The following is a 13783-nucleotide window of genomic DNA, read 5'->3' as shown; positions in this document are numbered from 1 at the left end:
GCTGAAGATCTCCTCTCACTCATTGGTATGCAACAGCTCTGCTCATGGACACCTCAACAACGGCTTATACAGTCGATATGATAAGAAAATGTTCAATTATATTTGAAATGAATGACATCTAGGATCTGGCTCCCAGAGGTGTTGTGTGCTTGGTGGGAAGTGTTGGGAGCTGACCTGGTCAAACAGATCGGTGCCATCGATACCCGCCGCCCGCATCAGCTCATCCTCACCCCCAGGATGGAAGTCCATGTATGCTGTGACATTGTACACCATACCTGTGAGACATACACACACAGGACACACACACATTAAGTTTCACAGACAGTAATAAAATATTCACTCAATTGACAAGCAGACACATAAGACTGAAATTAAGCGTCCTAAACCAGGCAGTAAAATATCCTCCTTTATCTGCTTTACTTCAAATTGTCTTTACAGTAAGTAAGTAGGCGGAGAACCACTGAGCCACAGAGGCACTGAACCAAAAATGGCAGATAAGAAATAAAAGACTCTCATCTAGCCACATTTGTAAGTCCTCTGGGAAGATAAAAAGCATAAAGCCCCAAAGCATAAAGATGCACAGAGACCCCAATCGTCCAAATAGACAAAAGGTTACACTACTATACTTTATAACAACAAAGAGTGGACAGTGCAGTCAGTCTACCCTGACATTTCAGTCACTCTCAATGTGACAGAAGTCAAGGCAGAAGTGACGCAGTTTGTCCTGCTCATCTATAAGATCTATTATTAGCATCGCCACTATTCTGCTAAGCACACGACTCTCAAGCACGCCACTTGATTTTGCTCGTAATGGTTTTGGGGCGGGGAAGGGTGTTAATGGGGGTTATTTTTATGGTGTCAAAAAGCAGCAGAAAAAATTAGAGTGAAGAAAAAAGGAGACATTAAACAAGGGTGATTGGTTTGGTTTCCAGGGTGCAGGATGCTCATAGCTCAAGGATGTGACACTAGTGCCCTCTGCTGGGAGACAAGTGTCACGTTCTACCACCTGTTAGTAATGCTAGCAACATGGCTGAGGTCTGTACACAACACAATACATGTACAGTAGACAGAAGGGTTCTCAGAGTAGGTTCTCAGAATTTCATTCAGCACAGAGGCGTTGGTGACTCCAGAGAAAAACATAAATCAGTGCTCAATATTAAGGAAATGCTCCTCTGAGTATAAGCGCTTTACAATGTGATGCTTCACATTCACCCATTTACACATACACGATGGCGGAGGCTGCCTGGCAAGGCGCCAACCTGCACATCGAGGATACTTTTGGAGGTGACATTTCGACAGAGCCAAGAGGAATTGGGCTTGAACAGGCAACCTTCAGGTGACTTGTTCCTTATGTTCTGATTGGATGATTACTACAAGTTAAATCAGGTGAGAGAGTGCTGCAGTGAGTCACGAGTAAAATAAATGTTTCAGGTGCTCTTCAAGGGAAATGGGCAGATAGGCTTGAAAAGAATGAAGGTAGATCCCGAGGCACTCTGCTAATAAAAAGTCCTTTATTAAGCGGACACTGACGCACCGACGCGTTTCGACTCAAACAGAGTCTTTATCAAGGTGAACCTTGATTAAAAGGTGCTCTGAGTAAAAACGGCAACAAAAACAGTCTGGTGCAGCCTGGACCATCACTTATAGTCTAAGCCAGGGGTGTCCAAACTTTAAGTCAAAAAATAATGTGTGTGTGTGTGTATATATATATATATATATATCACACACACACACGCGTTTTATATCATTTAAATGACAAAGTAATTTTGTTGTAAAAAATTAATTTCTTAAGAAATACTGTTCATTTGATGTTGTTTAATTCATTTATAAATGGTGCACTGTCATTTTAAGACTCTTTTGCCAGCTCCACTTAATTATAGCCTATGGCTAGTGCTGTGCATGGCTCGTGCCCTCTCACAGTTTATAAGTGGTCAGTAGTGGGAACTACTGTTGCCATCGCAATTTCCTTTTAAAAGTTTCTTATTTAAAAAGTAGATATCAATTATCAACAATGACAAGCCAGCTGGAACCTGCCGCGCTCTCTCCCTCTCATGCATGCAAGCTCAAGTTCGTTCCCAATTAAACGGAGTAGCATAACATGGTTAGATCTGCTGCAAAGGAGATACTATGTATCTCGATGTAACAAACTGTTTTGACATTGACATTGTAATCGCTCTCTAAGAAGAGTGTAAAGCAGTTTGTAGTAGCCTAAAGTTACTCACAACGTCGTCTATCGCTGGAAAAAAATAGCGAGCGGCCTATGATAACCTAATTAAATGCTCGACAGGCCGGATTAAAGTGCGTGGCGGGCTGGAGTTGGCCCGCGGGCCATAGTTTGGACACCCCTGGTCTAAGCGATGGTCCAGGCTGCACCAGGCTGTTTTCGTTGCCGCTTTTGGAGCCTGGGCTGTCTACAGAAACTTTGTTTTTTTTGTAGTGTATTCAGGGAACAGGCAGCTACAGTGATGTCTAAATCCCCTCATTATGCCTAAATAAGTACATGGCCAACCCTCATAATATTCCCTTCAAACCCCATGTAAATTAAGGGGCTTTACAGTACGGCCTAGTTTCAGTGAGCTACCATTTCCCTGCATTACTGGCCACTAGAATTCTTTGAAGCTGGAAAAACACTAAATAGGTGTTGCAGTGTTCATTGTCTGGTGTGACATCCACCTCTAATGGATATGCATTACTGCTGGCAGGGGACCTGGAGGCTTCTGACAGGTGTCCTGTTCATCATGGTCCCTCTAACCCTCCGGAAAATAAGAGCCGGGAACAAACAGTGCCTGTCTGCCTATGTACGCATAATCTTATTTTTACCTGATTAATTCAATTAGGTGGCAAATGGGCGCAGTGTACCCAGAGAACACGTACTGCCACAGGACTGCTAATGAATGGGCCTCCACAGTAGCAGTGAAGAGGATATTAAAACCTGCTGCTGGGTGGAGTAAAGAGGAGAAAATGGAGTAAAACAGACAGACGATGGGAGGACGAGAGGTGGGGGGTTGATAAATGAGTGAGTGAGTGAGTGAGTAATAGGTCAATCCCACTCATACTGGAAGTCATTTTATTTACGGTTTTTGTCTTACTGTTATGGTGTCATGTCAGGGAAAACTGGGAACAGAAGTGAAATGGTCAAAGTTGAATCATTAATTGATCCCTTTGCAATTAACAATGATCTTCTGAAAAGGCTCATGAGGGCATTGCAACCATTAGAGTAATGTGCTTATGAGGGACGAAGGGCAGAGGGGACTTCATCTTCATTCACTACAGAGCAAGCCCTTGGCCCATTGATATCCCTTTATGTCAGAAATGGGAAGTTATTTAAAATCATCCGTAAGAGGTTGTGATCACTTTAAACCCAAAACTGTTTTTTTTGCCAAGCTGATGTGGAGAAATTAATCTTTGCTTCAGACTGTGCAGTTCAGTTAATGGCGTTTTCTGGTTGCAACAGTGCCTAGGTCCTATGCTAGTTAATTAGACCACTTTTTAAAATGAACTTTTACGGTTTAAATGCCAGAGTTCCATCTTGAGCTAAAGGATAGCAATCCTAATGTCTGATAACAGTGTTCCAAATATTCTGTAGGGCTGCCAGAAAGGTTAACGCCATCGGTGTGTCCTTGTGCCAGTCAAGCTATTCTCTGTCTTTTACCTACCCATCAACCCTTTTTATCAACCAAGATTTCTCTTAATAGATAGATAATAAATGCTATTAAGATTTGGGAGCTTACCTGGGAGCTTTCTTGTTAGCAATTTTGAGTCAACTGGCAGATACGTCTGTCCATTCTCTTGGACAGTCTGTGCCCAGACATGTAGATTTGTTGTGCGTGGCCCCCGAAGTTAAGTAACCATGCTGTCTGCCAACATATATGACCCCTGAGCTCAGATCTGCACTGAGGTTCCTTCATTTTCATTCCAACATCTCAAGACTTGTTAGCACCAGCAATCTTCATGGAACCTTACTGTTGAATATGCTTTCTTATTATACGGCTCTTCACAATGCTAGTAGAACGCTCCATTGACTTGAATGGGATTTTCCAACGTTCTACGGTAAAATAAATTCATGTAATTACCGCTGTAAACATATAATTACCGCTGTCAATGGCAACGGGTTTTGTGCTGCTGATCATATCACTCCGCAAGTATTCTGGTCACTTCTTGCATTGGAACTTCATTCAAAAGTGAAAGCAGACGGTTGATCAGCTGTGTTCTAAAGAATGTTTGATTCAAGTTCAACGTGTGTTGCGAACTATTTGTTTCTCAGCAAAAGCCACGACGAAACGGTAACAAATAAGTGGAAAGAGACATATCGTGGAGTTTATTTTTTCGTTTTGGCAAGTAGCCGTATAATAAGCGGAATAATGTATAGAACGCCGGTCATTATGGGAAAATAAGTCCCCTCAGGGCGAAACAAGACCAGTCCAGTCCAAAACAAGTCCAGTTCGCCCTGTCGGGACTTATTTTCTCCATAATGCCTGGCGTTCTATACATTATCCCTTACATACAGCACTCTGTAAACACCCTGCCCAACTTTAGTGACTTACCCTCTTTGTGGAGGGTGTCAATGAGTGCCTTCTGGACAACTATCAGGTCTGCAGTCTTTCCCATGATTGTGGTTGTGTTTACTGAACCAGACTAAGAGTTTAAAGGCTCCAGAAACCGACATTTCTGTATTATAACCTCTTTATTGTAATATTTTGAGATACTAATTTTTGGTTTTCATGACCTGTAAGCCAAAATCATCAATATTACAACAATATATATAAATATTACACTTTATATCTAATGAATCTAGAATTTATGAAAGATCCACTTTTTGAACTAAATTAGAGGGGAAATGAACTTTTCCAGGATATTCTATTTTTTCGAGACCCACCTGTACATATAAAACATATATTAGTGTTGTCACGATACCAAAATTAATGTTTCGATACCGATACCAAGTCAAGAATTGCGATTTCGACACTTCTTCGATACTTTTTTAAAAATGTATTTGATTTGGGGGCCCCACCACCTTGACATCATCATCAGTAATATTGAATATAATGTAGTGTGATCATTCACACCAGTGGCCATCCCAGATTCTGCTTGACTCTCTCCACACAAACACACATGGAAAATGATGGCTTATGTCATATTTCATATATTCTGCATAATTACTAGTAAATATATTTAGCAATTTGAAAACTATTCTAAAACTATAACTATTTTAAACTATTACACTTAAGCATATCTTTAATGTGGTGTGTAGGTCTAATTGAGTGCACATTGGTGATGTGTAGGTGTAATTGATACTTTTGTAGTATCGGTGCACCGTGCAACACTAAAACATATAATGAATATGGACACCCATTAAAGAAAGTGTTGGCTTCACTTTCTCCTTGGTAACTCCCTTTGTGTAAATTAGCTAATCGACTGTCTTTTTTGGGATTACAATGTGGCTTGTTAATTGAATTGCACCGTCGGTCTGTCTGAGAGGGTTTCACAAGGATGTTCTTCCGTGGCCGATTGGATTGATGGCTCCCGTTTTCGCTTTCCTGTCTCCAGGTAAGAGCCTGGCGCCAATGTAGGAACATCAGAACACCATTTGCAAATTGTCATCACTCTGTTCGATTTGAGCTGAGAGCCTGGCACCAATGTAGAAACCCTATTTAACATCAGAACACGTAATGCTTTCTACAGTTTGTGAGCGAGCGGACCGGTGAAGTTGATTGAACACAAGAGAGATCTCCAGAGCAAGCAGAGGAACAGTTAATGTGAGCCCGTAGCGTGAAACTGAATGAAAGGGGGTTGTTGTTGCACATACATATTGATCTTAGCAAACATGCAGAGACATTTGTGGAGCACAGAATAGATTCCTGGTTTCTCAACTACAGTTTTTTTTGTGCTCGAGTTTAATTTTTCCTCAAAATATAATTTGTCTGCTTGCTCAAAACATTTATCTGCGCTCAAAACGTTCTACTGCTAGCTCATAAAAGAGGCACAAATGTAAATATCACTCCACTCGGCGGCCATATTGAAACGCATTTTGGGCGCTTACTGGGCATCTATTTCGAGCAGAACTGCACGTGTGAAACGCTTCACGACACCAACCTCGCTCCAGCTGCAAGATCACAACACATGATTGGCACAATGTATTCATTCACATGTCAACTTTTGGTGGCTAAGGGGCGGAATATGTGTAGACGACTGCCGTGTTTGTGTTACGAACTAACCCCTTGTTAAACTTGATAAACTTGTTAAAACAGAACTGATAACAAATGCGCCTTCTATTACAACCTGATTTAAATTCCATTTTTCCAGTACTCCAACTAGTGAGCACTGTTGTGATGTTATATTGAACAGTGGCTCTCATATCAACCTATGACAGGATACAGAAGATCTGTAATATTATGTTTAGAACATTATGTCAGGAGGTGTGACACTGAAGTCTCTTGGTAAATCCTATGGTTCATGTTACCACCTCTGATGCATGTCCAGCAGTCATTCCTTTTGTTGTGTTTTCGTAACTCCTCCTCTGTGACGTCAATAAGACGGCCTCTTAGCCCTGTCATGTCACGGCCACTTTTGGTCAGTCTGATCCAATCCATCAAACTGTGGCCTGGCTTCAAGGCCACCTACACAAACACACACAATTACTTTTTTCCGAAAACCTTGTAAAATATTTTTCTAGAACAACATCTAAATGATAAGGCAATACATTATTCAGTGCATAGGCTTGGATACCTCTCATTTTGTGTTAACTATAAAAAAACAATACAACTACTTGGTCAAAGCACCAGACAATCTATTGGGTTGAAATGAAAGGCTAGAATGGTTCGTATTCGTATTTTACAATCCATCTGAGCAAAACTATACGATTCCACATTCCCTCTCAAATCAAGGAAGATGTATACTGGGCTCCGTGGAGTCAGTAACGTTAGTCTTTGCTATCGAAAACTAGCCTACTGTCTTTCTCCAGTGTGTCTACACTGAAAAAGGTCAGTGAAGCCACTAACCTACCCATTCAACGCTGTTTCACAACATAGCTTACGCCACCCTTCCTCAAGTGAGGAAACAGTGACTCGTATACACACTTACGTGAACATACATTAATTTCATATTAATTACACTTACGTTAACGTTACACTTACGTGAACATACATTAATTTCATATTCCTACAGTAATTCCTATTTCACATTCATATTCTTCCGACAATTTAGCTGATTTCGTATAGTTATAATAGCATAATTAACCTGTCGTGCCCATTTTTTAAGAACCTACCTTGTTCCGAGATTGTCCTGATGGCGCCACGCGTTGTTGGGAGCCCACAGCGGGGAAGGACTGAGACGGGACATTCAGCATCTCGACTCTTCTAAAACAACCCAAAGTTTGAAGAAATCCTGGTGGCGGAGATACGCTACCGTTAGTAATATAGGAGACTGGTCTGTTCAGCTGTGTTTACCTACACCGTTTACGACATGTTATACGCGGAAGTATCATATCTGTGGTAACGATGTTTGCCTGTAGTGGAGTCAAACGAAGTCCGAACATTTCCTTTTTACGCCACCTTCTGTAAGGTTAACATTACCCAAACTCACTAGGCTACTGGTTGGGAACTAACATTAGTTTGCTAACGTTAGCTACACTTGACAGGCTTAGTTAGCTATGTTTCTAGCAAGTTCACAAAACAAATAACCTACAACAACCGGTTGTAAGAACGCTCGTTTACTACATAGCAAAATTACAGTAAGCTATATGCTGTCACCCGGCAAAGTAACATTAGTTAAGAGTGCCACAAAGATGCCTTTGAACTCAAAGCTGTGGATTTCAACATGTTGTCGCTTAGTAAACGACGACATACTCATGCGTCGTTTTCGAGAGTACAACATTTAAACTACAGTGACCTCTAGTGAAGGAAATACCACATTGAAAATACATTTTGTATCATTCTAATATGACGGCCACGCAACATATCCCTGGGAAAGTGCATGACTACAGCCTAGGCCTACTAGGCTATATGATGAAAAGGTTTATTAATTTGTTGTTAAGTCCAACCAACAACCAACATTCCACGATTAGAGGGTATTTTCTGTCCCCTGATAATCTGATAATCAAAATATGTAGGCTTAGGCTACACTGTCAAAAGTTTGGAGACACTTAGAACTTTCCATTCCACTTCATTATAGACAAAATACCAGCTGTCATCATTTGCCTTGCTTTTTTTACTCAGGGGTAGCAGTTTTCAGATTACATAATGTGTTTACATAATTGCAAAAGGGTTCTCCAATGTTTTCTCAGTTAGCCTTTTAAAATGATATCAGATTAGTCAACAGATTGTGCCTTTGCAACATTGGATGAATGGTTGCTGATAATGGGCAATGTAGATATTGCATTAAAGATCAGCCATTTCTTTCTACAACAGTCAAGAACCCTTTTGCAATTATGTAAGCACATAATAATCTGAAAATGTCCAGGTGTCTCCAAACTTTTGACTGGTAGTGTATGTCCAAAATAGCAAAACAATTTCACTTAACCAGAGAGTAAACTGTCATAAAGCAAAATATAATAATCTGTTGGAAAAAATTAACATCTAAAATATGTCTTTAATCTATTGTCTTTTGCAGTATTCTGAAGACATATTCTGAAGACTTTTGCAGTATTCTGAAGTATCTGTAAAAATAATTTGTTTGATTATAAACATATTTTGAATACTATTGTCATAAAGCTGCACGAAATATGCATGCAGCCCTGTTACCCAAACTATTTTTGCCTGGTAGACAAAGGGTTAAAATATTATGTCATATTGGACACAGGAAATAACATCATCAAATATTTTTCAAAAACCATGGGTAGACCAAAGGTAAGTGCCCTTTTGCATTTTTGATATACAGGTGCTGATCATATAATTAGAATGTCATGAAAAAGTTGATTTATTTCAGTAATTCCATTCAAAAAGTGAAACTTGTATAATGTACATCCATTCCACACAGACTGATATATTTCAAGTGTTTATTTCGTTTAATTGTGATGATTATAACTGACAACTAATGAAAACCGCAAATTCAGTATCTCAGAAAATTTGAATATTGTGAAAAGGTTCAATATTGAAGACACCTGGTGCCACATCAGCTAATTAACTCAAAACACCTGCAAATGCCTTTAAATGGTCTCTCAGTCTAGTTCTGCAGGCTACCCAATCATGGGGAAGACTGCTGACTTGACAGTTGTCCAAAAGACGACCCTTGACACCTTGCACGGGCAAGACAAAAGGTCATTGCTAAAGAGGCTGGCTATTCACAGAGCTCTGTGTCCTGTCCAAGCACATTAACAGAGAGGTGAAGGGAAGGAAAAGATGTGGTAGAAAAAAGTGTACAAGCAATAGGGATAACTGTTAGCCTAGAAATCTAGACACGCCCCTAGCGGCAGCAAATTACGTTTGCTGCCAGGGCTAGTCTAGCAACTCTCCGTTGGCTTGTGAGCTCCAGAAATCGAAACTTAATCAGGACATTGAAATCGTGTATAGAGTTGTTTGGTGGGCTTAACATAATGATTGATGGCAGAGTTGCAACGGTTTGGCTTGAATTCCCTGCTACTTGAAAACAAATATCCTATTGCGTCCTATTGCGTGCAGAGGGAATTTGAAAGACAACTGATTATCCCGCCCCTCGGACTGAGCACTGCGAACGGTGAGTGCCCAGACCCTACATTTTAATGTGGGTCTGGCTCGCCAGGCTAGATAACTGTACTCTGGAGAGGATTGTGAAACAAAACCCATTCAAAAATGTGGGGGAGATTCACAAAGAGTGGACTGCAGCTGGAGTCAGTGCTTCAAGAACCACCACGCACAGATGTATGCAAGACATGGGTTTCAGCTGTCACATTCCTTGTATTAAACCACTCTTGAACAACAGACAGCGTCAGAAGCATCTCGCCTGGGCTAAAGACAAAAAGGACTGGACTGCTGCTGAGTGGTCCAAAGTTATTTTCTCTGATGAAAGTAAATTTTGCATTTCCTTTGGAAATCAAGGTCCCAACGTCTCAAGGAAAAGCGGAGAGGCACAGAATCCATGTTGCTTGAAGTCCAGTGTAAAGTTTCCAGTCAATGATGGTTTGGGGTACTATGTCATCTACTGATGTTGGTCCACTGTGTTTTCTGAGGTCCAAGATCAACGTAGCCGTCTACCAGGAAGTTTTAGAGCACTTCATGCTTCCTGCTGCTGACCAACTTTATAGAGCTGCAGATTTCATTTTCCAACAGGACTTGGCACCTGCACACATTGTCAAAGCTACCAGTACCTGGTTTCATGGTATCCCTGTTTTTAATTGGCCAGCAAACTCGCCAGAACTTAACCCCATAGAAAATCTATGGGGTATTGTGAAGAGGAAGATGCGATATGCCAGACCCATCAATGCAGAAGAGCTGAAGGCCACTATCAGAGCAACCTGGGCTCTCATAACACCTGAGCAGTGCCACAGACTGATTGACTCCATGCCACGCCGCATTGCAGTAATTCAAGCAAAACTAAATATTGAGTGCTGTACATGCTCATACTTTTCATGTTCATACTTTTCAGTTGGCTAACATTTCTAAAAAAACTTTTTTTGTATTGGTCTTAAGAAATATTCTAATTTTCGGAGATACTGAATTTGGGATTTTCATTAGTTGTCAGTTATAATCATCAAAATTTAAAGAAATAAACATTTGAAATATCAGTCTGTGTGGAATGAATGGATGTATACAAGTTTCACTTTTTGATATTCTAATTATATGACCAGCACCTGTATTTTCAATCTTCTCTGGGATAAGTGTCAAACATAACCACACAACACTGTTACTCATATTTTAAGAATAATGTTGAATAATTACAATTTTTATTTTCTGTATCTGTAAAACCTCATTGGTGCTTGACCTTGGTACATTAGCTTATTTCACAGCAAGCTTCTTGAGGGAAAGGCTATATAAGCATCGATTTGCAACCCTGTTACTGTAATTAGAGTGATAGGGTTATTGTTATAGTTAACAGGGTATTTTGTTTAAAGATGAGTGACATAAAAATTAATTTATTTGTATAACTTAACAATTAACATTTTTTTCAGACTCTTTTATATTGGTAACAGGGTTGCGTACACAGCAAATAAAACGGGTACCTTTGATGCCTGAGCTGGATAAATCAAATAATTTAGTAGATTATTACCTACATTTCTTAAATATTCAAAAGAAAATGTTAAAATAGACTTCTTTAAAAAAATATGTTCTATCTGCCTAAAATGTCCCCTAATCCTGGAATGCCAATTGGAAATGTTATGTCAAACAAGACAGGCCTATTTTCCCTATTTGCAAACTGTTATAGACCTAACTACTATGGCTGGGTAATCGGGGTGTGTTTATTTTATTGAGGGGGGGGGGCATATTGTGCCTCGAATGCAAACTTTGACTGTCAAAAATCTTCATAATCTTAAGGCAATCTAGGCTAAAAAAAATCTAAATCTACAAAAAAGGTTAATTGGAGCTCAGTAGTTTGCCTGATGTCAACAATAGTGTGCAGACCTTTCAATATGAAGAGAGGGACAGAATAAATCCAAGGGCCTATACAATCAGAAACTTCCAGGTGCGGGCCATCATCTGAATCATGAAACGAAAATTCACTGAGACTAATATAAGTTTCCCGACCGACGTGGCTCGTCATCGTGCACTTTCCCATTGTACGTGAACTTGAAAAGAGTTTAAGTCAAATATTCCACTCGCCGTGCATTAACTGGTTCTTTGCCTTGCAGGTGGAAACCATCTGTGGTGGCTATAGCAAGATGCATCGCAAACCCGGGCTGCTCTTGTGACATGCGGTGTCCATAAATTGTTCGTTATTTTGGTCTCTGTGCTGTCTGGGAAAAAATGCTCCACTTCGCTCTCAAGTAGCAATCCCTCTACGCCCGCTAAAATGAATATCACACCTTTGAAGTGATGTGATTTATTAGGTTATCAGAATCGCACCGACAGGCAAACGATTGACTTTACATCATATTTCGCTTGATTAATCACGCGCAACAGCTGCGAGGAAAGACATGTCCAATTCTAACCATAGGCTTCAATAAATGGAACTATGTGTTCATCCCATGAAGATTGAAGTTTTTTTTTTTATCTCGGAAATTTTGCCACTTTATTACAGTTTGGATTTAGGCCTACCATCACAGGTTCTGGAAAAAGGTCAAGCCGTCGTCGTTGTGTGATGTAGGCGTCTTGATAAATGTTTATACACCTAGGCTAGCCTAGCATGTGGAACTCTATTTCTAATATCATTCACTTATAACTCACAGTCAACGGGATTTGTCAGTGTCAGTAAAACCGTGTTCAGGCTGAACTCGGTCGATGATGCTCATCCTCACCTTAATGCGTATAATGCGCATGGAATAGCTACGTTTTCGTGAGTCACTTGGTTCTTGGTTCACAAGATAAAAGGCTCACGAGCCATTGAAAAAGTGCACAAATTAGTACTACATTAGGCCCACAAAATTGATTGCTCTGCCACCCACTGTTAAGCCTATCTTCAGAAAACTATGAACCTCAAATTACCTTTCTATGATTCAATATTTTATTTTCACAAAATGACCCGCAAAATAGCCTATTTGACGACTGGAGAGTTTATATTTTAACTGTATATATTGAACTGTCTTTAACAGTAAGCGAAAAGGCCAGACTATGTTTTGACTGCAACAATCTACCTGACATAAAATTGCTGAGGAAAGAAAAGGCGCGCGTCACAGGGCTTCCTCTGCTGTCAGCCTCGTCTTCATCATCTTCCTCGTCGTTGTCGTCCTCATCTTGTTCCTCACTTTCTTGTTTTCTTGTTTTGAACATCCCGGCATTGGCAGATAAATTTCACTGTTGCTTGCCCATCTTACCTGACCTCGTCACGCATTGGCTATTTGAACTTGTTTATGTCCTTAAGTAACCACAACAAGAAGTTGAGATAAGAAACCCACTGTGAATCTCATGAGGGCACGCCGGTAGGATTGCTCTAATCTTCTTTCTTCGATCCTCCCCTTCGTTTACTTCACCAAATGTTCACCTCCAACTACTTCAAAATAAAAGTAGTGAAGCGCTCTTATCCATTCAGCGAAGGACCAAGTATGCTCTTGACTTTGCTTCATTCAATAGTTTAAAAATGCCACTGTATATTATATGTGTATTCAATGTAGCAGGCCTACTTTACTTATGTTTTCGTGAGTTAAAAATGTCCAACTGAAAGTAAGGCTTCTCATTAACACTTTGTGCTGTAAGAGCCATAATTTTGTCACCTACAGTTTTACAAATTTAGCCTATTTGAATATCATAAGAGATGATTCGCCTATATAGGCTACAGTATCTCTTGTGTGATATTTAAAATGATTAATATTGTTCATATAAATATATAAATAAATAAATAAATACAATTATATAAAAGTATAGTTTAGAGTCACAAAAACTAAAGCTTATTGACTTCAACAACAGTTGCACATTTCTATCATAGTTGTATATAAATCCTGGAATGAATAGAAGTAATTTAAAGAGACACGGACAATTATAGGCATAGCCTGTCTCTTTCCACGGCTTGGAAATACACATGGTGAAGGTTAGGTACGCTTGCTCTGTACAGCTGGAAGAAAAGAAATTTCAATAAAATGAAAGATCCACAAAACTGTTAAGCCATACACTGCCATTAATGTCAAATGTATTGCCGTCAATCATGTTGTTTCACAAGATAAGAGGATTACAGACCTACACATGGTGCAAGAATAGATGTGTCTTTATAGGGCTTTGAAATG

At 39.9% G+C, this 13783-nt stretch overlaps 1 protein-coding gene across 2 annotated transcripts in view; it reads right to left on the bottom strand.

The window, feature by feature from the left end:
* Positions 1-12943, bottom strand: part of LOC125305611 (cytochrome b5 reductase 4) — a 39589-nt gene extending 26646 nt beyond the window's left edge. The window contains exons 1-4 of one of the 2 annotated variants that reach the window (XM_048260458.1): positions 12701-12943; positions 7265-7383; positions 6461-6617; positions 175-275 (exon numbers count right to left, since the gene is read on the bottom strand). In XM_048260458.1, coding sequence (XP_048116415.1) covers positions 175-275; positions 6461-6617; positions 7265-7383; positions 12701-12836 — 513 coding nt within the window. In that variant the 5' untranslated portion in view covers positions 12837-12943. The remainder of the gene's footprint in view (positions 1-174; positions 276-6460; positions 6618-7264; positions 7384-12700) is intronic. The other variant, XM_048260459.1, reaches the window with a different exon arrangement.
* Positions 12944-13783: the final 840 nt, after the last annotated feature.

Source organism: Alosa alosa, chromosome 13 (assembly GCF_017589495.1).
Source record: "Alosa alosa isolate M-15738 ecotype Scorff River chromosome 13, AALO_Geno_1.1, whole genome shotgun sequence".
Taxonomy (NCBI): Eukaryota; Metazoa; Chordata; class Actinopteri; order Clupeiformes; family Clupeidae; genus Alosa; species Alosa alosa.
This window is presented reverse-complemented; position numbering and strand designations above follow the sequence as displayed.